We start from the raw sequence: 24,799 nt of genomic DNA on the forward strand, positions 1-24,799 counted from the left end.
TGGTATGCATAATAAACATGGTCGTCGGGGTACAGCTTTACAAGGGGGTCTCTTCCATTTGTTCGAATTAATAATACTTTGTACTTTACCACTATTAATAGTTACGGTTATATGTAAAATTATTATCCATAAAACATAATATACATCATAAAAATTATATTACTTAATATAATAATTTACCGTTCACCACGAAAAGCCACCACACTAACCGCACCAGGTGGCAACTTCGCTCGGTGTTATAACATTCGTTGTGGCGCAGCCAACTTAACGCAAGGTAGGTGAATTTTCTCAATTTTCGCCGAGTGAAACGAGTTCATTTTCGCGACAGGGAATCTTTAACAACTCACAGGATGATGATGCAACGCACCCAGCTCCTGCTGCCCCTGGCCATGGAGGCCACCATGCTGGCCCAGCAGCAGCGTGGCATGGCCACCCTGAAGATGATTTCCATCCGCCTGAAGTCGGTGAAGAACATTCAGAAAATTACGCAATCGATGAAGATGGTGTCCGCTGCCAAGTACGCCCGTGCCGAGCGAGACTTGAAGGCGGCGCGTCCTTACGGCATCGGCGCCCAGCAGTTCTTCGAGAAGACGGAGATCCAGGCGGACGAGAAGGCGGAGCCCAAGAAGCTGCTCATCGCAGTCACTTCGGACCGTGGTCTTTGCGGCGCTGTCCACACTGGTGTGGCCCGTCTCATTCGTGGTGAACTGGCCCAGGACGAGGCCAACACTAAGGTGTTCTGCGTGGGCGACAAGTCGCGCGCTATCCTGTCCCGTCTGTACGGCAAGAACATCCTGATGGTGGCCAACGAGGTGGGCCGACTGCCGCCCACTTTCCTGGACGCCTCGAAGATTGCCAACGAGGTTCTGCAGACCGGTTACGATTACACCGAGGGCAAGATCGTCTACAACCGTTTCAAGTCGGTGGTGTCGTACCAGTGCTCCACCCTCCCCATCTTCAGCGGATCCACCGTGGAGAAGTCGGAGAAGCTGGCCGTCTACGACTCGCTCGACAGCGACGTGGTCAAGAGCTACCTGGAGTTCTCGCTGGCCTCGCTCATCTTCTACACCATGAAGGAGGGCGCCTGCTCGGAGCAGTCCTCCCGTATGACTGCCATGGACAACGCTTCCAAGAACGCCGGTGAGATGATCGACAAGCTGACCCTCACCTTCAACCGTACCCGACAGGCCGTCATCACTCGCGAGCTGATTGAAATCATCTCCGGTGCCGCCGCCCTCACATAAGCGAATGGAATGTGTTCGAACAGCTCTAACGATTCATAAAGCTAATTGCATATGGTGCCAGGCACCTGGAGCTACGCCTGGAACCCTAGTAATGTTACACTTTCAGAAAAACCCCAGAATAAATAGCGTGGAACGAACGAAAATAACTTTAACCATGGTCTAGTTAACCAATTGGAGTGGGAGTCAAGGAATTTAAAAGAGTTTGCAAAGGTCTGTTCTGTCTTTACACATTGGTATCATTGGATTTGATTGTATTCTTATATAAAATATGGTCTGACCCATTGTTTGAAGTGGTAAAAATACTCCCAAAGAATTATTGGAACATTTATGTATATTTTGACCCTCTTTCAACTTTCAGAAATTGGTATCTACACTTTGTGCTTATCTATGGAATTAAGGCGTGGGATTTCAATGGGATGCTTCTTCATTGCCTAGCACATATTCTGGAGCACGTTCAGAATGTAGGCTCCAATGTCTTCGTCCTGGTTGGTCCAGGATATCAAAATGTTCTTCTGCTTGGGATCCTTCTCGTCCTCCTCCACTTTCACCTCAACGGACTCGATTGCTATGGAACCGTTCTCCTGCATCGTCACCGTCCAGCCAGCTAGTTTTTCTTCGAGTAGAGCCATGAGTCTTTCGCTAGTGCGGATGACCGGTCCAGAGTCGTCCATCTTGACCTTGGACGTAAAGCGCATAACATGCCGGTTGATTCCGATCTCCTTCAGGGCGTCGGTTAGGTTTTGCAGCATTATTCGATTGTCCTTCATAACGAGAACGCCATGGATGAGCCGTCGCCTCTTCGGATCCGGTGGCTGGGCATTGTAGGAGCGGGCCTCTGCTTTAAGCAGGGAAACGGATGCATCGACGGGTATCTTAACAGGCGTGGAAATCACACAGGTTTCGCCGTTGGCCGGCATGTAGGTTTCCAGGTTAAACTCATCTTTGATTTTGGAACGCAGAAACTTCATCTTTTCTGCTTCACCATGGACGAGCATTACGTTCTTTGGCTCACAGTTCTGAATTAGCTGCATGATGCCTGCAATACAGAAAATGAATTAGTATCAGCATTAAGGTGGTTAGCTTGTATTAACCTTTGGCATCGGCGTGGGCCGAGAAGCTCATGTACTCCACGGCCATTTTGACTTCCACCACCTGCCGGTTCTCAAACTCCACTTTTTTAGCGCCTCCGAGGATCTTGTTGCCCACGGTTCCTTGCACACAGTAGCCGGGCATAATCACCATGTTGTTCTCGTTCGGCGCCCACTTCTTGAAGATCTGCAGGGAAAGACCTGCGTGCAGCATGCCTGGCGTGGCGAACACCACCATTGCTCCAGGATTATCGATGTAGGCCTTGTCGAACGGCTTGATGTGCTTGAAATCGAACATGTTGCGGTGAACGAAGGTCTTGCGGATCTTCTGATTCGTCCAGGTGATGAACATTTTGTAGTAGGTGTTGGCCTTCTCGGTAAGACCCAGAGCAAAGTATATGGGGTACTTGAGGTTCATGCGCTCCCAGTAGGTCTCCAGCAGGATGCACAGCTCCTGGGCGCGACCCAGGGCGAAAACAGGGATTAGAACTTTTCCGCCCTTAGCCACACACTCATGAACTTTTTTGAGAAAGTCCCTCTCGCGGCACCGCTTCGAGTCCCTAATGGTAGTGGCGTAGGTGCTCTCGGAGATCAGTAAGTCCGGCCGACACTTGTCTATCCAGGCGGCGCCCAGATGCCTGTCTGGCGTCATGTTGTAGTCTCCCGTGTAGACCACGCTCTGGGAGCCCACCTTGATCCAGAACATGGCGGCACCCAGGACATGACCCGCATAGTAAGCTTTGATCTCCAGGTCCGTGTCCACCATCATGCTCTGGTGAAGTGTGACTGGAATCACCTTCTTCATGCAGTCCTTGATCATTTGGGTGGTGAAGAAGTTGGACTCGCCCTTTCGCTCGACGGCCACCTTGCGCATGTCCTCCAGAAGGATGGGAGCTATGGCCTTGGTCGGATGCGTCATGTAGATGGGACCGGTGTAGCCCACAATCTCTGACATGTAGGGCAAGGCGCCGCAGTGATCTGGAATGCATGCAATCGATAAAGAAACGATTAGAGCCAGTTGACCAGATAAGCGCCGTGTATAAGACAGAGACTCACCGAGGTGAAAGTGCGAGATGATCACACAGTCAATGTGGCTGGTGATCGGACCCTCCGGCACAATGTAGGAGAAGTCCGGGAAGCGGCGCTCGTCGTTGTAGCCCATATGCATCCCGCAGTCGAGCATTATGTTCTTCCCGCCCATCGAGAGCAGCAGACAGCTGCGGCCCACATCCTGGCCGGCGCCCAGGGGCGTTATTTTGATGTCCGGCATATTTGGAAGGGATCAGGATCACCCGGGTCCGCTCTCCTGCTTTCTTGCTGATACTTGTTGCGCTGATAATGAAATTGCCGAAAAAGTCGACCGTGATTTTTGTAAACAGCAAGACCGCAGTGGTGGCGTTGCCAGTCCGTCGGTGTGGGTAGTCCGGCAACGACGCGCTCGCAAAAGCAAATCTTATTGGAGTGTTCCAAAAAGTTTCAAGGAATTTGATAACTTAATTAAGATTAATATATAAGAATATGTGTATAATACTTCGATGTTTATTAAAAAACTACAACTGCTGTGCACAAACGAACAATGTTCAAAATCTGCATATGGGAACACTCCGTCCAATATTTTGCCGCTCGAGAAACGGTCATACTGAACCGAAAGGAAAATAAACGATAGCGTCTTGTCTTATCAAATCACTGTTTTGTTTTCTGCAGGCCAACTTGCAAGTGCTCCAGGATGCCCGATTCCGTGGAGGACACCTCCACAATCTCGCTGCGGATATGCCTGGAAGGACACGCGAACGCCCTGGCCCTGAATAAGGACAACAACCAGATTGCTTTGGCCGGAAGAAGCTGTGAGATTAAAATCGCCCAAGGTCTTTCTATAAATACACATAATTTGCTTCCGAACAGTGCTTAAGGTGTACTCCATAAACAGCAATGGATTTACGGAATCATGTAATATGCGCGGAAAGAACCAGAACCTTAGCTACTCCGCCAACGATGTGGCCTGGTCCACTTTGGATAGCAATCTTTTGGCTACGGCGGCCACAAACGGAGTAGTTTCCGTGTGGGATCTCTCCAAGTTCGGCAGGCAGAAGCAGCTGCTCGTTTACAACGAACATGAGCGCACCGCCCACACCGTGACCTTCCACAGCAGCGAGCCTAACATCCTGATCTCCGGTTCTCAGGATGGCACCATCAAGTGTTTCGACATCCGATCGGATAAGTCGGTCAACACCTACTTCTGCAACTCGGAATCCGTGCGAGATGTCAAGTTTAGCCCACACACACAGAACATATTTTCCGCCGTCTCCGAGAATGGAACTGTACAATTATGGGACATGAGGAAGTGGGACAAGTGCATGGTGCAGTTTACGGCGCACTATGGCCCAGTATACACCTGCGACTGGCATCCCACAAGGAATTGGCTGGCCACCGGAAGTCGGGACAAGCAGATCAAGGTGTGGAACATGGATGGCAGGCCGGGATTGGAGCACACCATCCACACAATCGCCGTGGTGGGTCGGGTTAAGTGGCGACCAGAAAGAACGTAGGTTTTTAAAGCCAGGTTAAATAGTATCATTTCTAATAAATCTATTAATCCCTACCAGGTATCACATCGCCAGCTGTGCCCTTGTGGTGGACTACAGCGTTCATGTGTGGGACATCCGCAGACCCTACATACCATTCGCCTCCTTCAACGAGCACACCAATGTGACCACTGGAATTGCGTGGCAGGGCAGCGACTCGCATTGTCTTTTGTCCATCAGCAAGGACTCCACCATTTACAAACATGCTTTTAAGGATGCAACGCGGCCAGCGCTGAAGGCAAATGCTCAGGGAGCTAGCCTGGGCAGATTCGGGGACATCTCCTTTGCCAACAAGATAAAGGAGTATGAGCCCAAGAGCAGTGGTGCATCCAATACCAAGTCATCCAGCTTCATGTATGTTTTTGTTGTATCAACTTTTATATTTCTAAGTATCTTGGTTCTAGAAGTCGCCGGAAGACGAATGTGGCTGGCAGCATTCAGTTCCATTTGGACCATTCCAAGATGTACAAATTCATGGTCAACGACACGGTTAGTAAGACACCATTGAGGATTTCTTTGCCATATTGAATAATTGAAATATTTTAGTTTTCGGGACATCCTCTGAGCGAATCTGTTTCAAGACCTACCCAAGAACACGAGAGTTTTATTGGCTGTGCCAGGGAGCTGGTTATCAGTGGTAAAAAACTGGCTGAGCTATGTGAGCACAATGCAGAGGTTTCCAAAAAATACGGCAAACATAATGTGAGCATTTTAGTTTATTTCCATAGTTCCCAAGACTTAAGCATATACATTTTTCAGGCCACCACATTGTGGAACTTTATCAAACTGTTCTACGGCAGCAATCACTTTGAGCCGCCCTTCGAGCACCGCTCCTCCTTCTCGAATCAAAAAAACCCAATGAACTCTCGACGATCCACGCAAGTAGCCAGCGATTGGCCTCAGCAGCGAACTGATCTAGGCCAGGATCTCAATGGAAACACTCCGGAAACAGCCCACGAGATTGATGTGGCGAATGTCGACGATGATCCGCTCGGTAGCAGTGGTGTGGAGCATCCCCCTACGAGCTCCGTGATTCTGTCCGAAACGCAAATCATCAGCGAGATTACCTTTGACAACTTTGAGCTCTTGCGCAATGGGTTTATTTACGTGGGTCCCACCGAGTGCCCCAAAGCTTTGGCTTTCCCCGCCCTTCATCACGATGTGCAGGCAGCACGACCACAACTAGATCTCAAGGCTTCCGATCACGAAAAGTCACCTGTAAGTTGCGATCGTAAGGAATTTGTATAGTCTAACTAAATTATGACTCGTCTTTCAGCCACCGCATGTTCCCACTGTCCTAAAAGTCAGCCATGTCCCGCCCATTCCCATGTGGGAACCGCATAAGTTCGTGTCCGATGCCCTCATGCTAATGAACGATGTGGGCGATGTGCAAACAGCTCTGACAGTCCTTATAGCGCTGGGGGAAGCTCGGAAACTCCTGCCCATTGACGATGCACTGGTGGTAAGTTTATAGTCATAGCTAAGATCAAAGCATAGTTAGTCATCTGTTTTTCCTTTTTCAGGAGCACTGGTTTTACACATACGTGGACCAGCTGCATCGCTATGAGCTGTGGAATGAGGCCTGCGAGGTTATCAACCGCTCCTGGCTAAGATCGGTACAGCAGCTCAACCAGCACTCGACCGCCATGCACACGAATTGTGGCGAGTGTGGACGTCCCATGGGCGGCAAGGTGGGATGGTACTGCGACAAGTGCAAGTCCATGCAGTCAGCCAAATGCTGCGTCTGCGGTTTGATCGTCCGGGGAGTCTACGCCTGGTGCCAAGGATGCTCTCACGGAGGACACATAGAGCACCTGCAGAAGTACTTTGCCAAGCACTCCAAATGCCCCAAGTGCGGACATCTTTGCGCGTACTCATGAGACGCGGAGGAGGCTGGGTTTGCCCAGCTATTGCCCCCCATTTAAGGTCTTTGTATATAATGAAGACTTAAGCCCAATAAGTACCTTGCAATAGACACTAAACACATTTTTGTACACATGTAGCTCGAAGCCATTTAAAACATATACTGTTGAGAATTGGAATCACGGCATTCGAGGTGTAAACTTTACAAGCTCAAAACTTGTGAAATAAATTGTTTACACATATTTAAGAAATAGTTTAAACCAAATTAACAGACTAGTTTTACGATCTTCTCCAACTTTGAATAGCACACTTGTTTGTTACTTAATTATTTGCAAGTAATGGAAAATAAAATTGTTGTCTGTTGATAAATATTATTTGGGATTTGAGAAAATGGGATTTTAAAAAAGTTTCCACTTTATTGAACTTGTTCATTCATTCTTGAGTGTTCTTGACAGATTCGTATTGGGCTTTCATCGCTTTTGTTAATTAGTGTTAATAACTGTGTATTTATGCGAGTGTTTCAAACTTAGGGCTACTTGATGAAGGTGCTCTTAAAAGGTAATATTACAACCACCTTGCAATTGAGAGTTGAGCCGCACATTCAGTAGCAGAAAGGGGAGAAAAAGTTATAAAATTGAGAGTTCTGTAGGGATTAAAAACAGAGAGCAACATTTGTTGCAGTTGTTTTTAACTAAATATCTAATTGTATGTCCTCGCGGGTGGGTGGAAGTCACGACCGTCCACAAGGACACCACCGCCAGCCAGCGCTGTCCAAAAATCCATCATGCCCTCAGCGCAATGGAATTTTGGCAATGCCTATGCATTTTATGTTTTGTTAGAATCCAATTTCAGTTTTGTTGCATTGCGCTTCGCGCACTTATAACTTTGAGATGGGGTGCACCCACTCAAAGCTTGGACTTTGGAGCAGCGTTGGCGGCTAATTGTCAAGAGGCAAAATCGAGGCTCACAGTTTGGCAGGAGTCGCCCACTGTTCCACTGGAGCCGGCTGAGGTAGCATTCCGCTTGAGCGTTGGCCCCTCATCGTAGCGAATGGTCATGGAATTGGAGTTTCCGGGAATGGCTACGTAGCCGAGCGACTCGTAGAACTTGATCAGCTTGTCCTTGCAGTCCAGCGACATTTTGTAGCAGCCTAGTTCCTCGGCCAGCAGCGATACGGTGACCACGATTCTGAATGAGTCAAACGATTAATATTTATATTTGGAAATATGATACCACGCTTACAGCTTTCCCAGTTGCTTGCCTCGATAGGTGTCATTTACCACCACATCCTCTAGACGACCACGCTGAGAAATAAATAATAGATGAGTTTAAAATATATATGTGGGTAATTTTTTTCACTTACCACAGCACAGTTATGGATGAACTTGCGCTCGATCACCAGGGATGCAGCTCCAATAATCTCATTCTTGCGAGTGTCCTCAATGACGGTGACAAAGTAATCCCCACTGGCTTTCATCTGCGAGAAGCGGGCTAGAGAAGATGGACATGGTCAGTACTAATACTTCAATCCGAGCTTAAATTTACGACTCACTCAAGAACTGCGTGCGATTCACATTGCCCACATGGGTGAGCTGGGATAGCAGCTGCAGGAATCCACGATCGTAGTCGGTGTCCTTGAGAGGACGCACTTTCATCCAGGGCTCGCCGGGATTAGCCGCCGATATGAAGGGCTTGAAATTGGCGGGACTGCGATGAAAGTCCAGTTTCAACAGCAGATTGGGATCGTACAGATATGTCTCCTCCTGTAGGGTATAAATTATATGAGTATATGAGTTTGTAGGAAGCAATCTTTAAAATAGTAAGTAGAGAAAGGCAGCAATCAACACAACATATCTACTATACGTCTGAGTGATTTTGCTGATTAGGAATGCTGTGTATAGGCTGCGTTTTAGTAATTGCGACTACCGTAAGTTGCACCATTTTGGCAGTGGACTTCACACGTCAGCAAGTGACGCCGCTGGAGGCAAAACTGAAGGTAAGACTCAGTCAACAGGTAAAAAGGTGGAGCCGCGATAACAGGAATGGTATCAAGAACTGGTTTCTTGCACCCAACACTTTCGATTCGCTGGTGGCCAACTGGTTTTGCGGCATTTGGTATCATTTACGTTCAGTTCTTCTATTTTTGGCGCATAAATTACATAGTACGAGCAAACCGGTGAAGTGCGTAGCTCCACCGACTAGTATTGATTTAGTTTGTTGTGGTTTTGGCCAGGATTAAAGCAAACAACGTGGACACGAGGTCGCGGTGACTGAACTGCCACATGGTCACGTTCTTCTTTTATCTTTCGTGCGGCACTGCACAGAAAGTATCTATTTTCCGCTATTTATTTAAAAGCCACTTACCATGATTTTATCTGATGTCTGATAATGATAGTGAAGCACCCAGTTAGAACTTTTTCCCAATCTTCCGCGACGAAACTAACAAAATGAAGCGGAAGTTTTCCCGGCCGCTTTTATCGGTCGAAGTTTCGGAGCAGACTGAGCGCAAAACACAAGTTCACGTTGAAATACAGAAAGCCAAGCGCTAATTGGCAGTCAAGAGAGGCTAAAAAGCCGTGGAAAAGGCACAAAAGCTGCAGTTTCAACGTCAAAATGACCCTGAAGATTCGGCGATGTGAATGTAAACATTTAAACAGCTGATTGCCAAGAGAAAGGTTCTGCCAAAGAAAGATAGAAAAAAGAGATGGCAGAGAGCAAGAGAGAGAATGGTCAGCTGCGGGTACAGTTGTAACTGACTAAAAGAGATAGTCCGAAATTTAATTTATTAATGTTTTATACGTGAATATTCACAGTTCAATAAATAAAGCAATGTGCATCTGATTTTAAAAACCAATCTTTACTGTTTCTCGTACGCTCTACAATTAAATAACACATCCGTAACGTAAGCGGGTTACGTTACGTGGCCACGATGTATTTGGGAGTCTGGTACATTTCGTAGGCGAATTCCTCGCGATGGCTGGGATCGTACTGCAGACCCACATAGTCTATTTCCAGGCCAAACGGTCCGTCCATGCCCTTCTTTGCGGCGACGGAGAATCCAAAGTGGGTGACCCTATTCAACTGTACGGCGCCCTGGCGATCCTGGACACGTCCCTTGGAAGAGAGGAAGAACTTGGAGAAGGGAATCTTCGCTATCTGCCAGTGGGGACCACCGCGCGTGTATAGAACATAGTGATAGATGTCGTTCCACATCAGGTCGAAGTAGCCCTCGGTGTGCAGGTTGATCAGGTAGCTGCGTCCGTCGCCTCGCACCTTCATGACCAGCATGTTGTACTGTGTCCAATCGTAGGTGGACTCTCGCTTGAAGGATTTCTAAGGATAAAGAGGTTTTAGGATCCGTACATCCAATACAAAATCCACAATCAACTCACCCGCACTCTCTTCGTGCGTATGTTTGCGTATCCCGTCCTTTTGATAATGCCATCCTTGGTGTGATCCGAGTTGACCTCGCCATGGAATAGTCCAGCTCCGGCTGCACTCAGTTCTAGAGCGGCGGTACTCTTGCCCTCGCCGTGATCCGCATCCGTGGTCACCGTCCACTTGTCCAGCACATCCGGTGCCTTGAAATCAAACACCACATCCGTTTCGCCCGGCCGGAAGACAAGGATGGGATCACTTTCGAACTGCTCCTTCACCTCCTGGCGCCACAGCTTCATCTCCTCCTTCAGGTCCCTCAATCCGTCCATGATCATCTGCTTTTTTGAGGGTTCCGGCAACTTGGTCTTGTAGCCGGACTTCTTCTCGCGCTCCCAGAATGTCCTGTGCACGGCGGTGGTGTGGATTTGCTGCTGGACAGCCGGAAGGCAGCTGCCCAGGCGAAGTCCTTGTCGCAGGAGGCTATTCATCGTGGCATTGGATTAATTAAAGGTAGATCTTAGTTTCTAGCCGCCTCTGCAGCAAAACAACGTAACAACAATCAGCTGTTCCCAGTTGCCATTCTCAGCGAAACAGCTGTGCACAGTAGCTATTCGATGGAAGACAAGCACTGCTGAAATATAATAATAAAATCAAACTTTGATACCTTGCTCATTGTATGCTACATTAATTTTCAATATTTATGTAGCTGCCATGTTTATTCTTTAATAATCATTGAACGCACTTCCTTTCCTCATAACTAAGCTTCACTGTACTTTATTCGTAGTGAATGGCAATATAACTTTTGTTGTCATTGCTAATCATTTTGCATTTGGCTTGGAGTTCAAAGGTTTGATAATCGAGCGCAACGGATTAGGAACATGAAGGTGCAAGACATGGACAAATGTGCTCCCAGCAGCGACTGGAACGTGCTCTACTGGGTCCTGGGCACGATCCTGATGCCGGTGGCTCTTCCACTGGCCCTCATTAACATTTGGCAGCGATTCCAGGCCCAAAAATACCGCAATCAATTGCCCGGAAAGGTGACGATTGTAACTTGATGACTGATTAGCCGGCTAATTATGTAAACCATTTTCAGGTTGTGCTCATCACGGGCGCCAGTTCGGGCTTGGGTGAGTCCCTGGCCCACGTCTTCTACCGCGCTGGATGCAGGGTCATTTTGGCGGCACGTCGCACTCAGGAATTGGAGCGGGTTAAAAAGGACCTTCTCGCACTGGATGTCGTAAGTTCTGCACTTTTAGTTATATGTTTACATGAGTAACACATTACCCCTTTCAGGATCCCGCTTATCCGCCGACCGTGCTTTCCCTGGATCTGGCCGAATTGAATTCCATTCCAGAATTTGTCACCCGGGTGCTGGCCGTGTACAATCAGGTGGACATACTCATCAACAACGGAGGGATCAGCGTGCGAGCGGATGTGGCTTCCACGGCAGTGGACGTGGATCTCAAGGTGATGGTGGTCAACTATTTTGGCAGCGTGGCTTTAACTAAAGGTAACTAACAAGCTTTTATATGAGAATGTCTTCTTACTCTTGTACGAGTCTCAGCTCTGCTTCCTTCGATGGTGAAACGTGGTAGCGGGCACATCTGCTTCATCAGCTCCGTTCAGGGAAAATTTGCCATTCCCCAGAGGGCTGCCTATTCCGCCTCGAAACATGCCGTGCAGGCCTTTGCCGACTCCCTGCGTGCCGAGGTGGCTAATAAGAATATAAACGTTTCCTGCGTTAGTCCTGGCTACATACGCACCCAGCTTTCCTTAAATGCCTTGACAGGATCGGGAAACAGCTATGGCAGTAAGTGAATATATACCTCTTATATGCACACAAAAGCTTATGTATTATTTTACACCCAGAAATGGATGAAACCACGGCCAAAGGCATGTCGCCCGATAAACTAGCAGAACGCATTCTGCAATGCATTCTTCGCAAGGAACCGGACATCATTGTCAGCGATGTGCAGGCCAAGATTGCCTACTATCTCCGTCACCTTTGCCCAAGTCTGTACTTTTGGATTATGGCCAAACGCGCCTTGAAACTGGAGAAAGCTGAGAAAAAGTCCACTTAAGCGTAGAGCATGTGAAGTTAAACGTCCTTAAGTATTAGTTTCATTTTTATTGTTAATTGAATTTCGCTTAAAATGAGGAAATTATAAAGTATCGCATATGTGTGTGTTCGGGTTAAAAATTAGTTACACTCGTGTTATTGCCTAACGATAAGATTAATAAATAATGTATTGTAGTAATCGTAACATAAAGTACAACTGAATTGTCACACATGTGCTTCTTGTTCGCTTTTCTTTAAAAATGTTAATCGTAAAATGCTAGTATTCACTTCTTTGCTCTTCGGTTTTTGTTTTGTTCGATTCAATTAATTTCGTTTGTTTTTCATTCGATTTCTTAAAGACATTTACGCGTTCTTAATTGACAAAATTACATTATTATTCATTTAGGTTCTTGGATGGGTATGGGTGATGCGGTCTTTGACAACATTTAAAACTGGCCATTAACTAGGGGTAGACGATGGTTTCGTGGGGAATCGGGAGACGTACATACGTGTTTATAATTCATTTAGCTAAATTATAAAAATAGCATTAATCCATCTCATGAAAAGTATAAAAATTAATTACAATTGAGGTACACAATACACATACAGATTTAAAAATCGTTTGCAGTTTTACAATTACATTAATATTTATGTATATTTAGATTAAAATCAATCGGTTCCTTATGTACAATACACAAAAATTGTTCTTTTCGCGCTAAATAGTCTTTTTGTCACGCTCAAAATACTCTGCTCCATTCGCTTAGACATTAATCATTTGCATTTAAGTATATACAGTACACACAAACATTGGCAAAATTCATCTTCTTAATACACTGGATAATAAAATGTGACCTTTGGAAATACACGGGATGGGAGTACATGATCCTAGAAGTTTCCTCTCTCCAGTTTGAGCTCAAGTATCTCAAGTATTTCTTCCCGTTTGGTTTGCACTCGCTAAAATCTATTAGGAAAACATATTCCCAGTCCAGTGCATTTTTGTGTTTCCTAGTGTTTGCTTTTGGTAAGTTTCCATCTTTTGCCTGCCATATTTTGTATAGTTTCGTATTGAAATATGCTGTCAAGACAAGGTAGAAACTAGACTTCTCCTCGACTTCGGGTTTATCAGTATTCATCTTTATGTTAAGCATTTCAAAGCGATTGTCGCGTACTCGTTTTAACTATTTCCGTTTCCGGTTTTTTCACTGGCCAACGCGTTAACTGTCTGTCTGTCTATATACGATATTCTGGGTCGGTTCGGTTGTCGGGTCACGGGTCATGGGTCATGGGTCCTGGGTCTCTTGAGCTGAGCTTTTGGCTTCTATCTTGTATCTGTATCTTGTATATTCCACAAAAATATACCCAAATGCTCGTACAGTTGCAATGGCTATTGCACGCCCCACATGGATGTATGTATATACTCTTGATACGCCTTTGATTTCCTACACGTTCATATAGCTACAAATATCAATTGTTGTCCTTAGCCTAAGATCCTTATTGCTGGGTGTTCTTGGTGTGTGTAACTCAGAAGCCGCTGCTCAGTGGCTCGATACGGAATGTGACTCTATATCCTACGCGCTATGAATATCGTTAGGTGTGGGGTGTCTTCTTATTGTTTGCTTTCATTGCTCTAACTGGATTGCATATAAAAACTATGACCATTCGATATCCTATGTACACTACGGGCTGCTATGGGTGTCACTAGGGGATCAGGGGATCGATGCGTGTGTACAGGTGCCGTGCTCGAGAGGATCGGGTGGATAAATGTCGGTGTTCGGGTGGCTAACTTTCTATGTGGCTGGCTGGGAGTTCTCTAAGACCTACTTTCGATGCATGATGCTTTTGATTTATTGACAGTATCGTTGGTTATCTTTGTATCTAATCCGTACAGCTATTTGCAACTTTACCCGGCTCCCCATTAATATTTTCCTATATGCTACTTCTCCTTCTACACCAACCTCCAACCTTCAACTTCCTCTACTTCCCTATTCCTCGCTAATCTTAGTTTTGATCATCAGAAAATATGCAAAGTATTTTTGAAATGTTTTCGGCTAATATTTCATCGTTTTAGTTCCTTACTAAAATAGCACCTTGTATTGTTTTGTGTGTCGTCGTAGTTCAGATGAATAGTGATCGTTGTTCGAAACTTGAGGAGCAGGCAACCTAGGCATTTAAAGTGTATAGTAGGTACATAACAATGCAGTAATACTGTTTTGAAAACAACTATAGATATAGAGTATAGACCAAGTTCGGGCAAACATAAAGAGCGGGCATATTATCAGGTATTTCAATTCGATTTTCTTCTTATAACTGGTTCAAAATGCGAGTATCTGTGAAATGGGATTGATAAGAAAGAAATCGTCATTGAATTACGAGCATATGCCCGGTTTCCAGTTCAAGATGCGATCAAAATTGGAAGGGATACAAATGCAGTTTGCATTTATCTTTATATATCAACTTCCGCCAAGTCCAATCGAAACTGGAAACCGGAACTAGTGAGACTGGCTGAATTGCAGATTACGCAATGGAATGCAAACAGTAAACAGTAGAAGGTACAACGTGCGGTGAGTGCGGCTGCGGTTTGGACTGCGGTGGCATCAGTTTGTGATTGGGTGCCCTAGTGGAGTGGAGTGGGTGGTGATGCATCGAGGTGCTGGGGCGAGCCTTGGTCAGTGGATTTATGGGCGTGTGGAATGCGGTTGTGTGTCTGTTCGTGTGAGTGGGCGTGGTATTTCACATTTTCAGCAGAAACGGCAAGTTTAAGGCAGTGTTATGCAAGTAAACCTATGCGACAATTTGTATAACTAACATTAAGACTTATCACTTTCACTTGGTTGGTTTTGGGAAACTGGAACGGGAGAGCTGCCCTTAGCTAACCAGGTTCTCCACATCGGACACAACCACCTCCAAATCCGAAGGCAGCTCGTTGTTCTCGTTCGATGCTGATGCAGATGCGGATCCTGCAGATGTAACTGCTGCAGAAGTGCCTGCTGCTCCTGGCTTTCCAGTTGCAGCTCCTGTGCCCGTAGAGCGCGACCTGAAGTTGTTCAGGCTTCTTCTCGTGGGCTGCGAGGGCGGGTGACGCTGCATGGCGCTGGTGGAGGCAGATTGCTGCAATGCCACTCCTGTGGTAAAGCCTGGAGTGATGGATGAGCTGCTGGTGGCCGTGCTGCTGGAAGATTGGCGAGAGAAACTGGGCGGAGGTGCTCCAGTGCTGGCGGCGGCACTGGCGTTTGCTCCTCCCAAACTGGCCCTTGGAATGTTGCTAAAGCTATTCCGCGAGTTGCGTGTGGGTGGAACAGGCACTGCCTTTGTGGAGGACACGCTGCTGTCCCTGCGGAGATTGGCGTTGGACGAGGAACGTCTCTGTGGCGAGGCGACTGCCATAGTTGGCGGATCTTTCCCGCTTCTGGTGGCTCCACTACCACTTGCCTTCAGGTTCAGACTGCTGCGCTTCTTGTTTTTGGACAGATTCTGACTGAGATTGATCAGATTCTGAGTGCTGCCAAAGTTCCGTGTGAGATTCACCGATCCGCTGGCCTTGCTGCTGCTCCGGCGAGGAGCGGCCGCAAATGGATTGTGGGTGGACAGGGAGTTAGACCTGCGATAGGAGTTCCTCTGGGCAGGCACTGGAGGAGTCACCTCTAAACTGGCTCTATTTTGTGTGCTAGGAGCCACTTTGCTGCTACTACTTGGCTTCGAACTGGAGGCCTCGGCCTGCATGTCCACATTCTCGTAGCAATGTTCCATGGAACGTGGAGGCGTTGGTGGCTTCAAGGTCTCGTAGTTGGGCTCGTTGAGGGTGAGAATTTGGTTATCGTCCTCCGCCTCGTTGCATAGCAAAAGGGCGCTCCTCTTGGCGCGCGTAGACACTTCCTTCGAGGAGGATTGTCCTGCAGTTCGGTTACTAGTCTTTTGGCTTCTCTTTGGCCTGACACCTGCGCCCACCACATGGGTCTTTACTTTCGGTTTCTTGGACAATCGCAGGGAAAACTTGAAGGGCGGCTTGTAAACCACCTGCAGTTTGACCTTCTCGTTGGACAGATTACCCATGGACTTGGTTTTCTGCGGTGTCTTTTGCACCAGTCTCTCTGGCGTTGATTGCGATTTGCTCATCACTTTGCGAACCCGAGAGCTGTGCTCAATGTGGGACAATGGTTGAGCCACAATGGGCGATTCGAGCAGCCACTTTTGCACCTTGCCAAAGGTGTTCGTATGGTTGTTGGTAGTCGATAAGTTGGAGGCATCGTCGCCGTTGTTGTTACGATTTGAATAGTCGATGATCTCCTTCATGTGCTTGCCCATCTTCTTGCTGGACTTCTTGGGCTCCTCCTCGAGGGATTTCTTTTTGGCCATCGCTTGGCTTCTAGTGGTCTTCTTTGGCTCCGGATTGGCACTGCTTTTGGCCGCACCTCGGGTTGCAACTGCAGCCGTAGCGGTTACACCCGCACCAGCTACTGCTCCCGTTCCTGGTTTCTTGGTGCGCTCGCCACGAACCTTCTTCTTGAAAGGTACCTTTGTCCTCACGGCTGTATGAACTATAACGCCGTTGTTGTTCTCTGGAAGACGCACTGTCTCCGTGGTGGCGCTGTGTATAATGGTGACGGACTTAAGCTTCAGATTCGACCGCTTCGCCAGCAGCTTTGTGCTCAGCGCCTGTGAAAATAATTAAGGTATTAGAACATAATCCAATCAAATTTAAAATAAGGAAAAGAGCAAAGGAAAATGTTTCGATGACTTCTAGACTAAAGCTGCCCTCGAATTAGCCACAGACTAGATGAATGTTCTTCAAACACTCTACAGGATTATTGCGGGCACTGGAAGTCTAAGTGCTCACCCAAGGCCTGAGCCCTTGCTTGCGCTTTGGCTTCGACCTGATCCCTTAACATTTGCGTGAGAAGTCTCATTAACTTATTGTGCCAAAGAATATTTAATAGTGTATTTAAGTACTTTCCACCAGTTTCCTGTAATGTTACTTACCAGAAGCAGGATAACGCCCACGGCAGCTAAAGCAACTGTGTACCAGTTGTGCTGCATCCACTTCTTGAAGCTGGCGATGCTCTCTTCGGAAAGCAGGAGCTTGCGCAACGTGGCCAGCGGTCCAGAAGGATCCACCTCTCTGCACTTTTGAAAGACATCACAGTATCTGAACAAAATACAAGAATAATTAGTCACATAAATTGTGGTCTCCAGGGCAGATGATGCGCACCCATTGTAATCATTGCAGGGAGTTCCAGGCTTTGAGTACATATCGGGCACATCGAAGGGCGCCTCATTCCACTCAAAGGAACTCCGGCAGGGACTGTCCTCTCCTGGCAGCTTGCAGCACAGCTCACATGACTTGATCCGATCGTCCTGGGGTCCCGGAATACACTGACACGATTCCAGACCATAGGCCAAACAGATGCTGCCCGTACAGTCGCCCATGTAGCAGACGAACTCCTTGTTGCATATGGTTTTGTTCGGCTTGTTCACCGACGGAGGACATTGGGGCACTCGCCCATCACAGAATGAAGGATCCCGACAGCCGTTGTCATCGCGACACTTGTCACCGAACTTCAGCTTGCAATCGGTGGTGCAGCAGGGACCTTGCGACGGACTGCAGCGGGCATGCGGCGTCAGAGTGCACGGGGTTTCATCCAGACGCGGTTGCCTTGACATGGGAAAGCAGCACGAGTCCTTGCAGTCCTCCTCCCATCCGCAGTCGCACTGCTCGCCCGGCTCCACCACGCCATTGCCGCAAATCGATGACTGCGGCTCTGTGAAACAGCCCTTCATGGAACGTGCCTTGGCATTCAGCACGGGTTCTATTGATTTCAACGAGCAGGTGCTGAACTTGTTGTTGTTCTTCTTGTCGCCCGAAGTGGCGCGGGCGAACATGATGAAGTTACCATCCTCGCCACCAGGGGTACATTGCTCCGGATCGTGCTGAAATGGGGAAGTACTCTTAATAACATAGAATATTAATAAAAACAATTTTAGAAGCCTCACCGGTGATCCAAAATTGTGGCCAATTTCGTGGGCCAATGTCACATGAGAGACCGCAGGAGGCACATGCTTTCCATAGTTCAACAGAGTGACTATTCCCGTATTGAGGGACTTAAGGGACCCGCGGTAGTGGCCATTCTTTTCGCATACTCCGCCGGCGTTCTTGAGATCTCCAGTCCAGGCCAAACCCAAGGTTCCCATCTCGAAGTCACGGTAGGTGAACATGTAAGCCAAGCAAAAGGCGTCGTAGTCCTCCTCTGTAAAGTAAATCAACATATTACAAAAGGTCATTTAAATTATACACTCAACACAAAAGTAATTAATCAAACACGTGTCAAGAAAACAGAGATAATGTTAATTGCGAATCAATTAATCAGAAGAGAAAGTCAGCACATGAACTCAAAACTGGATCAATTAACCAGCATGCTAAGTGTACTTTGTTCATTTTATTGGCTAATCGCTCACCCGAAAACAGCTCCAGAAACTTTTCCACTCCGTAGTTGCCGGGGAATCGGTAGCTGGGATCCTTCATCGCGTTCATGTTGTGCACCTTGATGCGCTTGATCATGAAGGTGATGTTGTCCGGCTTCCCATCGTTGTTGAAGTCCGTGTTCCGGTAGATCGTGTTGGCCCGCTGCACGTGCCGAGTGATGGCCTCTATGGACGCCTCGTCCGAGCCCATCTTCTGGAAGAAGGTGTGGTCCGCCTGCAGGTACAGCATGCAGGTGGTCTTGCGATCGTAGAGCAGCCTGGGAGAGCTGTGGATGTCCTCGCCACCCCTTCCGCTCAGCAGATTCGTCATCAGCATGCTGTTGAAACTGGGATTGTGCGGATTGGGGGCGAATATGATCTCCGGATTGTAGTTGTTTACAATAATGTTTGGCTTCTTGGTGGCTCCGTTCTTCGTGATAATCTCCACATGCGTCTTGTGGCTGGGGCGGTCATTGCCATTGTTGTTGTTTCCCAGAAAGAGCGTCGTCCAGTTGGCATTGAAGAAGTTACTGGGCAGCTCGCGGGTGCCATTGTTATTCGGTTCCTCGTAGGGCGTTCCGAATTCCGGTTCGATGGGTCGGTTGTACGTGCTCACAATAATGTTCTTGTGTTTTGTGTACAACTTCCGCACATTGTTATTACCATTATTATTATTATTGTTGTTGTTGTTGTTGCTGTTATTGTTATTACTATTGCTGTTGGCATTGTTGCTGCCGCTGCTGTAGCTGCGACTTCCCTCGCCGAGATTGGAGGGATTGTAGTTATTTACAAGTATGTTGCGGTTCGACGTGGGCTTAGTCAGCGTGGCCAGGAAGCTCTCGGTGCTGCGCACAGTGCTCCTGGTTGTGGACGTGGTTGGGTACTTCCGCGGCGACTCCTCGCTCTTGTCCTCTTCCGAGGCAAGGACGCGAAAGTCATCGTTGTAGGGCACCTCCAAGTCCAGCGGCAGGGGCGGATTACGATTGTACGTCGGCGCCGGAGCGTCCGACATGGCCAGCTAAAAGCCAAGGTACATTAGGATGTGATTCATATTGTATTCTGCGAATACTCACCTCCTCTGGCAGCCAGCGCTTCTTTCTCAGCTTCTCGCTGGCGCAGTGCGTCTTGGCGGGAGTGGCGGAGTTGAGTCCTCCGCCGGTGAACTGCTCCTTCTGCATATTTACATCGCTTAACTTATAGACTATGCTGTGGACACCGCTCTCGGCCAGCTGCTGGGAATACCGATGCGCCGGCTCGATGTAGTAGTGTTCCGCCTGGGTCTCTATCGTGCCGTCCAACAGGTTGTCGCTGGTGAGGATCGCCTGGACGTGGGCCGCCTCGTCGTCCTCCAGGCTGCCCGTATAAATGCGCGACACATCGTAGTCGATGGGCCCCAGAGTGTTCTCGATCTCTACGTCGTGGGCGAACACCGAGTGCGGCTGTTGACGCAGCACCAGGCGGAAATCTCTGCGGGATGTGGAAGGTGTCAGGTGATTAAGTGATTACCTTTTTGGCTGGCGAACTCGAGTGCACTCACCTGTCGTGGGCGGAGAAATTCAAGCGGATGGTGTGCGCCAGTCCACTCGCCGAGGTGGTCACCTCTCTCTTCTGCCGGAAGCGAGCCTGCTCCAGGTGCCTGACCTGCGCCGCCTGCAGCACCTGGCGATCGAAGTTCGCCGCCTCCCAGTGCTTGATGTAGGGCGTCAGCCTGTGGGTGTAGCCTGCAAGAAGAAGATGGCATCTCAGGGGTTAGTGGGAGCGGGAGAAAGCTGCCAGCGGCGATGACAAGATGAAATTTCTCCTAACTGATGAACAAATTTGTAGGTAGGCTATAGAAAGCCACTGATTGAGGGGATTAAAGTGTACTCAAGAAAGCAAATATTGATACGATGCTGATATGGAAATAACATATTTGGGGTTCCTCTTTGTAAAATATCAGATTACTTACACTTTTTATTGGATTTGGGGTAATATTTTATAGACTGACTCACCTGGCAGCTTGAGCGGCGTGGGAATGGCCAGGATCTCGCCGGGCAGCCACAGGAGCCAGAGGAACAGGACCTGGAGCCCGAGGAGGCCCAGCAGCCAGCTCATCGTGGTTGCGATCCGGATGATTCTAGGTGGCCTGGACTACTCGAAGGTTGTGTATTCCGAACTCGACCCCTGCTGCTGCATCACATCATTTGTTATTCGTTATTTGTTATTGCTGTGGGATTTGCTGCGAGGAAGTGGCTCCAATCGGTGACATCTCCGCGGGAACTGGAGGAGTGGAGAAGTGGTGAATGCGGAGTGGAGAGTTGAGAATCTAGAACGGTTATGATCGCGAGATGATTGCATTAACGGTCCGCGGCACAAAGAAACTGCATTGCGTATACGCCGTGTGCTCGCATCTGCAAGTGGCTTTCACCTTTTACGTGAAATCTTTTGTTCAGCTCAAAAATCTGCGTATTTTTGTTCTGTTTTTTTGTTTGTGTTTTTTTTTTTTGTTTTGTGTCTTTTTGCATAAATGGCAAAAGCAACAAACGGCGACGAGAAGAAGAAGAGCGTCACAGCATCTCATTAGCACCACACACACACACGCACACACGAAGCAGTGGCGCTCGTATTGGTGTGCCCGTGAAAAATACTGTTAGTTAGGCGCTCTCTTCGCCACTGCGGCCCTCTCTTTCTTGCAAACCAATTGGCCAATGAAATTAAATGCATTCTTTGATAACCGTTTAATTGGATAATTATTGTTTTTGCCCAACTAACATACAAATGTGTGTGTGTGTGTATTCTACCAAAAAAAAAAAAACCCCCACTGCTCACCCCTCTCTTTCTACTCGCTGCTCGCTGTTGTTGTTGCGCTGGTCGCAAACCAAAATAAAATACACGTAAAATTCAATTAGCCACAAATTGTTGCACTCTTTTTTTCCGTTTGTGTTAATTGGATTTGCGGAATTTAGCCAAATATATTGAACAAAACACACACCACACACACACACAGGGATAACAATCGACCTCCGTTAATGGCGTAAATGGTATAAGCCAGTCGCAGTTTTTTTTTCTATTTTTTTTTTTCGTTGTTGCCACGGCCTAAAACCTGTTCTTCTGCCCAATCATCCAGGCCTTAATCGAGCAAATTTCACGAGTTCCCGTGCCGTTTTTGGATTTTCTGATCAGTTGATCTAAGCTTTGATTAATTTATTTGCTTGGCTGCTTACTTTTCACAGTCACTGGAGCACTTGCATTACAATTGCTTTTTCTGCGCTTTTAACAACTTTTTTCGACCACCTTACCATCCACCAAGCAGTGTGACCGCACCGCGTATTGACCGTTAAAATGTCGGGCTCAGAAAAATACACCTTGCTGTTGAAAAATACCGCCAACGTACTTTGAGCTGAAGTTTTAGCCGGCACTCGAACCACACCACAGTGGGCCCAAGTAGATTATGGAACTAGTATAAAAGTAATTTTCTTTCGTTTAGAATTATTAGCTTTTAATTGTTAACCACTAAGCATTCAACAAAAGTCTTAGATCAGCTAGCTTAACTATAAGTTAACATTTAAGGGCTCCTTTGACCAGAGCCTGTTGCTTTTGTATGCCCGTTCTTAGTTTATCCGCATTCTTTTCCAACTTGGCATAGCATTCCTTAAGCTGATTTCTTTGGGTCTCCAGATCTTCCTCGGTGGTCGACAATTTCTTCACCTTCTGGTCGTACTCGTCGAACACCTGCCACCAAGTGGGAAGGGAAAGGTTCTCCGGCTCAGTCAGAAGAGCGTGCTCCAAGTCGGAGTTGTCCGTAGGCCCGCTTATCGTGGGCTGATTGACCTCGAAGGTTTCCATGTCCGAAAGCATTTCCTCTACACTTGGAGCCGTGGGCGGGGGCTCCACTTTGGGTTTGGCCTTCCTAAACATCCTGTATTTCTTGTAAACTTAAATTTAGAGAACTGGAAACGTCAGCACTTGTTGAATCAGGGATTTGAATACTGGTAACCTGAAGTTTTAAGTCCCGTTGGCTTTATAGTAGTAAGGGTAAAAATTTGTCAATTATGTGGTGAATTATACAGGTATATGCAGTAAAAAAATTGATTTAATAAATTTTCTGCAATTGTTTACAAAACAGTGGAAAATAATAAGGTGGCCAGCAATTAATATTTCAAAAATACCAACTAAACTTAAATGGTCTAATCGATAACAATTTCGATATAAGCTATAACAGTTTGTTTACCATTCTCTGTCATCTCTAATTTGCGCGGCATAGTTGTAGTCAAACTACAATTTATACTTAATTTCAAGCAAACATGCGGAATCAGGACGAACTGAGTCAGGGCGCCAAGCAGAGATTTGTGGAGACGGCTGCCAGGGCCAAGAATCCTCTGGAAACTCTCAGCTACCAAAGCTACAAGGACCCCAGCGGAGAGCAATTCAAACTCATCTGCCGAGCGAAGTCGGATGCGGACTCCAAACTGCTGAAATGGGCTTTCAAGCTGGCGGAGACGAACGTGGGACCCTACTACAAACAACTCAAGATGGGCTGGCAACCCAAGATCAAGGCCGCCGAGCTGAACAAGAATTGGGCTCGCTACTTGGTGGCCCAGAACGAAAAGAAGGAGAACGTGGCCTACGCGATGTTTCGCTTCGACATGGATCACGGAGATTGTGTCCTGTATTGGTGGGTATTCTCTATGTAAATCCCCAATTTAATAACTTATTAGTACTGTCTTCCAGCTACGAAATGCAAGTGGCTGCAGAGTATCGAAGAAAAGGCCTGGGCAAGTTCATCATGAGCACCCTGGAGGACTGCGCTCGCCTGTGGCACCTGGAAAAGGTTATGCTGACCGTGCTGAACAACAACGAAGCCTCCATTTCCTTCTTCAAGCAACTGGGCTACGTCAAGGACGAGATCTCCCCAGATGTCCTGGAACAGGCCGACTACCAAATCTTCAGCAAATCGATGCTGAGCTGAGTATTTATTGGACACTGGAGATTATAGACATTTAGCAACTAGTATAACAATGCGTTTATTTCAACAAATTGGCCGTGGTCTCCAAGTGAGTGGCCATGCGAATGTCCTGCGAACTGAGGCCACCCACATCGTGTGTGGATAGGGTCACGTCCACCTTGTTGTAGCAGTTGAACCACTCGGGATGGTGGTTGATCTTCTCGGCCAGCAGGGCCACGCCCGTCATGAAGCTAAAGGCCTGGTTGAAGTCCTTCAGCACGAACTGCTTGAAGATGGCGTCGCGTCCCTCCACCAAAGTCCAGCCGGCGTCCAGGAGGGGCTGCAGCTTCTCGGCGCGCTCCTGCTCGTTTAGTCGCACCTGAACGGGGGGCAGAAACAAGTGAGTGGAATTGAGTCATAACATAACACTAAAGCTTTTGTGTAGGTCGCTTAAACAGCAAATGTGGGCATTGTAAGGCGGTATTAGAAGTGGAATACCTCTACTCCTGACCAGCATTAGATACAGTTAAGTCGTAGGGCATAAAGTACTTTCCAAAAGTCAAAAACCGGCCTTGGGGGCTCGTTTTGAGTTGAAGGCGATAAGAGAAGCACTCGATTTCGCCGAGACTCCATCACCTTGATCTCAAACTCACTTTCCGTGCATACTTACCACCATTTTGCGCTTTTTTGTTGTGATTGCGGTTGCTGGGGCTTCTGTGGTTGGAATGGTGTGGATTCTCCGGAGATTGCGACTGCCACCAGTTGCTGCCTGTGCTGCTTCTCTCGCTGCTGGCGAATACAGAACTGAGATTTGCGACAGGCTGCGCGAAAAATAAAGCTTCGCTTTAAATTCGGTATTTTTACCCCTCCCCCTTCCCTTTGACAATCAACATCACCAACTGACTACCTTCTACTCGTTGCTGTTGTTGCAATGGCGCGGGATAAACCAGCTCTGTAGCTGCTGGCAAGCAGATTGGCCACTTTCTGGCAGTTCGGCTTAATCACATTCTGAGCGCATTTAATTGTTAACAACATTTTCGATTCGAAACTCGTTTGTTGTTAGCTACTGTTTTTGTTGCTGTTCTGTCGGCAAAAAACAGCTGACTGTGCGGTATGTTACCTAACATTGACTTAACAGGGCGGTGCCGAAGATGCCAACTTGCCTCGCGAACGCATGCTAGCAACATAACTGTTTAAAGTCA

General features: G+C 47.5%; 10 protein-coding genes across 15 annotated transcripts; 4 read left to right on the forward strand and 6 right to left on the reverse strand.

Moving 5' to 3' along the window:
• The first annotated feature begins 189 nt into the window (after positions 1-189).
• On the forward strand, positions 190-1,396 carry LOC6538010 (ATP synthase subunit gamma, mitochondrial). The gene is made up of 2 exons (XM_002098509.3): positions 190-274; positions 329-1,396. Exon 2 carries the CDS (start codon positions 351-353, stop codon positions 1,242-1,244), a length of 894 nt encoding a protein of 297 aa, XP_002098545.1. The 5' UTR covers positions 190-274; positions 329-350; the 3' UTR covers positions 1,245-1,396.
• Positions 1,397-1,557: 161 nt separating this feature from the next.
• LOC6538011 (integrator complex subunit 11) lies at positions 1,558-3,731 on the reverse strand. Its single transcript, XM_002098510.3, has 3 exons — positions 3,389-3,731; positions 2,336-3,310; positions 1,558-2,280 (listed from the first exon to the last, which is right to left on the reverse strand). The coding sequence occupies exons 1-3, from the start codon at positions 3,600-3,602 to the stop codon at positions 1,676-1,678; spliced, it is 1,794 nt and encodes a 597-aa protein (XP_002098546.1). The 5' UTR covers positions 3,603-3,731; the 3' UTR covers positions 1,558-1,675.
• Positions 3,732-3,963: 232 nt separating this feature from the next.
• LOC6538012 (GATOR complex protein WDR24) lies at positions 3,964-7,146 on the forward strand. Of its 2 annotated transcripts, none has more exons than XM_002098511.3 (8): positions 3,964-4,176; positions 4,235-4,874; positions 4,936-5,268; positions 5,319-5,403; positions 5,461-5,616; positions 5,674-6,132; positions 6,191-6,376; positions 6,438-7,146. In XM_002098511.3, the coding sequence occupies exons 1-8, from the start codon at positions 4,059-4,061 to the stop codon at positions 6,792-6,794; spliced, it is 2,334 nt and encodes a 777-aa protein (XP_002098547.1). In that variant the 5' UTR covers positions 3,964-4,058; the 3' UTR covers positions 6,795-7,146. The 2 variants fall into 2 exon arrangements, with proteins under 2 accessions (XP_002098547.1, XP_015048607.1); XM_015193121.2 differs by having other exon boundaries at positions 5,322-5,403.
• Positions 7,147-7,263: 117 nt separating this feature from the next.
• Positions 7,264-9,425, reverse strand: LOC6538013 (probable glucosamine 6-phosphate N-acetyltransferase). 3 transcript variants are annotated; one of them, XM_039376323.2, is made up of 6 exons: positions 9,142-9,425; positions 8,330-8,540; positions 8,141-8,268; positions 8,020-8,081; positions 7,746-7,965; positions 7,264-7,420 (listed from the first exon to the last, which is right to left on the reverse strand). In XM_039376323.2, exons 1-6 carry the CDS (start codon positions 9,142-9,144, stop codon positions 7,379-7,381), a joined length of 666 nt encoding a protein of 221 aa, XP_039232257.1. In that variant the 5' UTR covers positions 9,145-9,425; the 3' UTR covers positions 7,264-7,378. The 3 variants fall into 3 exon arrangements, with proteins under 3 accessions (XP_039232257.1, XP_039232256.1, XP_039232255.1); XM_039376322.2 differs by lacking the exon at positions 9,142-9,425 and adding an exon at positions 8,704-8,733 and having other exon boundaries at positions 7,264-7,351; XM_039376321.2 differs by lacking the exon at positions 9,142-9,425 and adding an exon at positions 8,704-8,733.
• A 190-nt stretch (positions 9,426-9,615) lies between these two features.
• Positions 9,616-10,733, reverse strand: LOC6538014 (complex I intermediate-associated protein 30, mitochondrial). The gene is made up of 2 exons (XM_002098513.4): positions 10,170-10,733; positions 9,616-10,110 (listed from the first exon to the last, which is right to left on the reverse strand). The coding sequence occupies exons 1-2, from the start codon at positions 10,641-10,643 to the stop codon at positions 9,694-9,696; spliced, it is 891 nt and encodes a 296-aa protein (XP_002098549.1). The 5' UTR covers positions 10,644-10,733; the 3' UTR covers positions 9,616-9,693.
• A 237-nt stretch (positions 10,734-10,970) lies between these two features.
• Positions 10,971-12,449, forward strand: LOC6538015 (dehydrogenase/reductase SDR family protein 7-like). The gene is made up of 5 exons (XM_002098514.4): positions 10,971-11,195; positions 11,252-11,395; positions 11,452-11,668; positions 11,723-11,968; positions 12,028-12,449. The coding sequence occupies exons 1-5, from the start codon at positions 11,034-11,036 to the stop codon at positions 12,237-12,239; spliced, it is 981 nt and encodes a 326-aa protein (XP_002098550.1). The 5' UTR covers positions 10,971-11,033; the 3' UTR covers positions 12,240-12,449.
• On the reverse strand, positions 12,267-22,000 carry LOC6538016. 3 transcript variants are annotated; one of them, XM_015193122.3, is made up of 10 exons: positions 21,877-21,995; positions 20,665-20,978; positions 20,211-20,394; positions 19,747-20,140; positions 18,668-19,691; positions 18,206-18,459; positions 17,424-18,142; positions 17,195-17,360; positions 17,052-17,124; positions 16,640-16,870 (listed from the first exon to the last, which is right to left on the reverse strand). In XM_015193122.3, exons 2-10 carry the CDS (start codon positions 20,765-20,767, stop codon positions 16,824-16,826), a joined length of 2,964 nt encoding a protein of 987 aa, XP_015048608.1. In that variant the 5' UTR covers positions 20,768-20,978; positions 21,877-21,995; the 3' UTR covers positions 16,640-16,823. The 3 variants fall into 3 exon arrangements, with proteins under 3 accessions (XP_015048610.1, XP_002098551.1, XP_015048608.1); XM_015193124.3 differs by lacking the exon at positions 17,052-17,124 and having other exon boundaries at positions 12,267-16,870; positions 21,877-22,000; XM_002098515.4 differs by lacking the exon at positions 17,052-17,124 and having other exon boundaries at positions 12,267-16,870; positions 20,665-20,932; positions 21,877-21,991.
• A 129-nt stretch (positions 22,001-22,129) lies between these two features.
• On the reverse strand, positions 22,130-22,787 carry LOC6538017. The gene has a single exon (XM_002098516.3). The coding sequence runs from the start codon at positions 22,568-22,570 to the stop codon at positions 22,211-22,213; it is 360 nt and encodes a 119-aa protein (XP_002098552.1). The 5' UTR covers positions 22,571-22,787; the 3' UTR covers positions 22,130-22,210.
• Positions 22,788-22,880: 93 nt separating this feature from the next.
• LOC6538018 (N-alpha-acetyltransferase 40) lies at positions 22,881-23,665 on the forward strand. Its single transcript, XM_002098517.3, has 2 exons — positions 22,881-23,327; positions 23,384-23,665. The coding sequence occupies exons 1-2, from the start codon at positions 22,957-22,959 to the stop codon at positions 23,619-23,621; spliced, it is 609 nt and encodes a 202-aa protein (XP_002098553.1). The 5' UTR covers positions 22,881-22,956; the 3' UTR covers positions 23,622-23,665.
• LOC6538019 (pterin-4-alpha-carbinolamine dehydratase) lies at positions 23,607-24,680 on the reverse strand. The gene is made up of 3 exons (XM_002098518.4): positions 24,505-24,680; positions 24,268-24,418; positions 23,607-23,976 (listed from the first exon to the last, which is right to left on the reverse strand). The coding sequence occupies exons 1-3, from the start codon at positions 24,630-24,632 to the stop codon at positions 23,677-23,679; spliced, it is 579 nt and encodes a 192-aa protein (XP_002098554.1). The 5' UTR covers positions 24,633-24,680; the 3' UTR covers positions 23,607-23,676.
• Between the last annotated feature and the right edge of the window lie 119 nt (positions 24,681-24,799).

Source organism: Drosophila yakuba, chromosome 3R (assembly GCF_016746365.2).
Source record: "Drosophila yakuba strain Tai18E2 chromosome 3R, Prin_Dyak_Tai18E2_2.1, whole genome shotgun sequence".
In the NCBI taxonomy this organism is placed as follows: domain Eukaryota; kingdom Metazoa; phylum Arthropoda; class Insecta; order Diptera; family Drosophilidae; genus Drosophila; species Drosophila yakuba.

Excerpts from the sequence above, each read along its gene's own strand:
- LOC6538010 (XM_002098509.3), top strand. The coding sequence starts at position 351 with ATGATGATGCAACGCACCCAGCTCCTGCTGCCCCTGGCCATGGAGGCC.
- LOC6538011 (XM_002098510.3), bottom strand. The coding sequence starts at position 3,602 with ATGCCGGACATCAAAATAACGCCCCTGGGCGCCGGCCAGGATGTGGGC. Across the intron at positions 3,311-3,388 it reads CATCTCGCACTTTCACCTCG|ATCACTGCGGCGCCTTGCCC; the intron begins GTGAGTCTCTGT and ends CATGCATTCCAG. Across the intron at positions 2,281-2,335 it reads GGCCCACGCCGATGCCAAAG|GCATCATGCAGCTAATTCAG; the intron begins GTTAATACAAGC and ends TCTGTATTGCAG.
- LOC6538012 (XM_002098511.3), top strand. The coding sequence starts at position 4,059 with ATGCCCGATTCCGTGGAGGACACCTCCACAATCTCGCTGCGGATATGC. Across the intron at positions 4,177-4,234 it reads TGCTTTGGCCGGAAGAAGCT|TGCTTAAGGTGTACTCCATA; the intron begins GTGAGATTAAAA and ends GCTTCCGAACAG. Across the intron at positions 6,133-6,190 it reads CCGATCACGAAAAGTCACCT|CCACCGCATGTTCCCACTGT; the intron begins GTAAGTTGCGAT and ends CTCGTCTTTCAG.
- LOC6538013 (XM_039376322.2), bottom strand. Across the intron at positions 8,082-8,140 it reads TCATCCATAACTGTGCTGTG|CGTGGTCGTCTAGAGGATGT; the intron begins GTAAGTGAAAAA and ends TTTATTTCTCAG. Across the intron at positions 7,352-7,745 it reads TGGGCGACTCCTGCCAAACT|GTGGTTGTAATATTACCTTT; the intron begins GTGAGCCTCGAT and ends CTCAATTGCAAG.
- LOC6538014 (XM_002098513.4), bottom strand. The coding sequence starts at position 10,643 with ATGAATAGCCTCCTGCGACAAGGACTTCGCCTGGGCAGCTGCCTTCCG. Across the intron at positions 10,111-10,169 it reads TACGCACGAAGAGAGTGCGG|AAATCCTTCAAGCGAGAGTC; the intron begins GTGAGTTGATTG and ends CTTTATCCTTAG.
- LOC6538015 (XM_002098514.4), top strand. The coding sequence starts at position 11,034 with ATGAAGGTGCAAGACATGGACAAATGTGCTCCCAGCAGCGACTGGAAC. Across the intron at positions 11,196-11,251 it reads GCAATCAATTGCCCGGAAAG|GTTGTGCTCATCACGGGCGC; the intron begins GTGACGATTGTA and ends AACCATTTTCAG. Across the intron at positions 11,396-11,451 it reads ACCTTCTCGCACTGGATGTC|GATCCCGCTTATCCGCCGAC; the intron begins GTAAGTTCTGCA and ends TACCCCTTTCAG.
- LOC6538016 (XM_015193124.3), bottom strand. The coding sequence starts at position 20,767 with ATGAGCTGGCTGCTGGGCCTCCTCGGGCTCCAGGTCCTGTTCCTCTGG. Across the intron at positions 18,460-18,667 it reads GTTTCTGGAGCTGTTTTCGG|AGGAGGACTACGACGCCTTT; the intron begins GTGAGCGATTAG and ends TTTACTTTACAG. Across the intron at positions 17,361-17,423 it reads CCCTGCAATGATTACAATGG|ATACTGTGATGTCTTTCAAA; the intron begins GTGCGCATCATC and ends TATTTTGTTCAG.
- LOC6538017 (XM_002098516.3), bottom strand. The coding sequence starts at position 22,570 with ATGTTTAGGAAGGCCAAACCCAAAGTGGAGCCCCCGCCCACGGCTCCA.
- LOC6538018 (XM_002098517.3), top strand. The coding sequence starts at position 22,957 with ATGCGGAATCAGGACGAACTGAGTCAGGGCGCCAAGCAGAGATTTGTG. Across the intron at positions 23,328-23,383 it reads GGAGATTGTGTCCTGTATTG|CTACGAAATGCAAGTGGCTG; the intron begins GTGGGTATTCTC and ends ACTGTCTTCCAG.
- LOC6538019 (XM_002098518.4), bottom strand. The coding sequence starts at position 24,632 with ATGTTGTTAACAATTAAATGCGCTCAGAATGTGATTAAGCCGAACTGC. Across the intron at positions 24,419-24,504 it reads ACAACAGCAACGAGTAGAAG|CCTGTCGCAAATCTCAGTTC; the intron begins GTAGTCAGTTGG and ends TTTTTCGCGCAG. Across the intron at positions 23,977-24,267 it reads CAAAAAAGCGCAAAATGGTG|GTGCGACTAAACGAGCAGGA; the intron begins GTAAGTATGCAC and ends CCCCCCGTTCAG.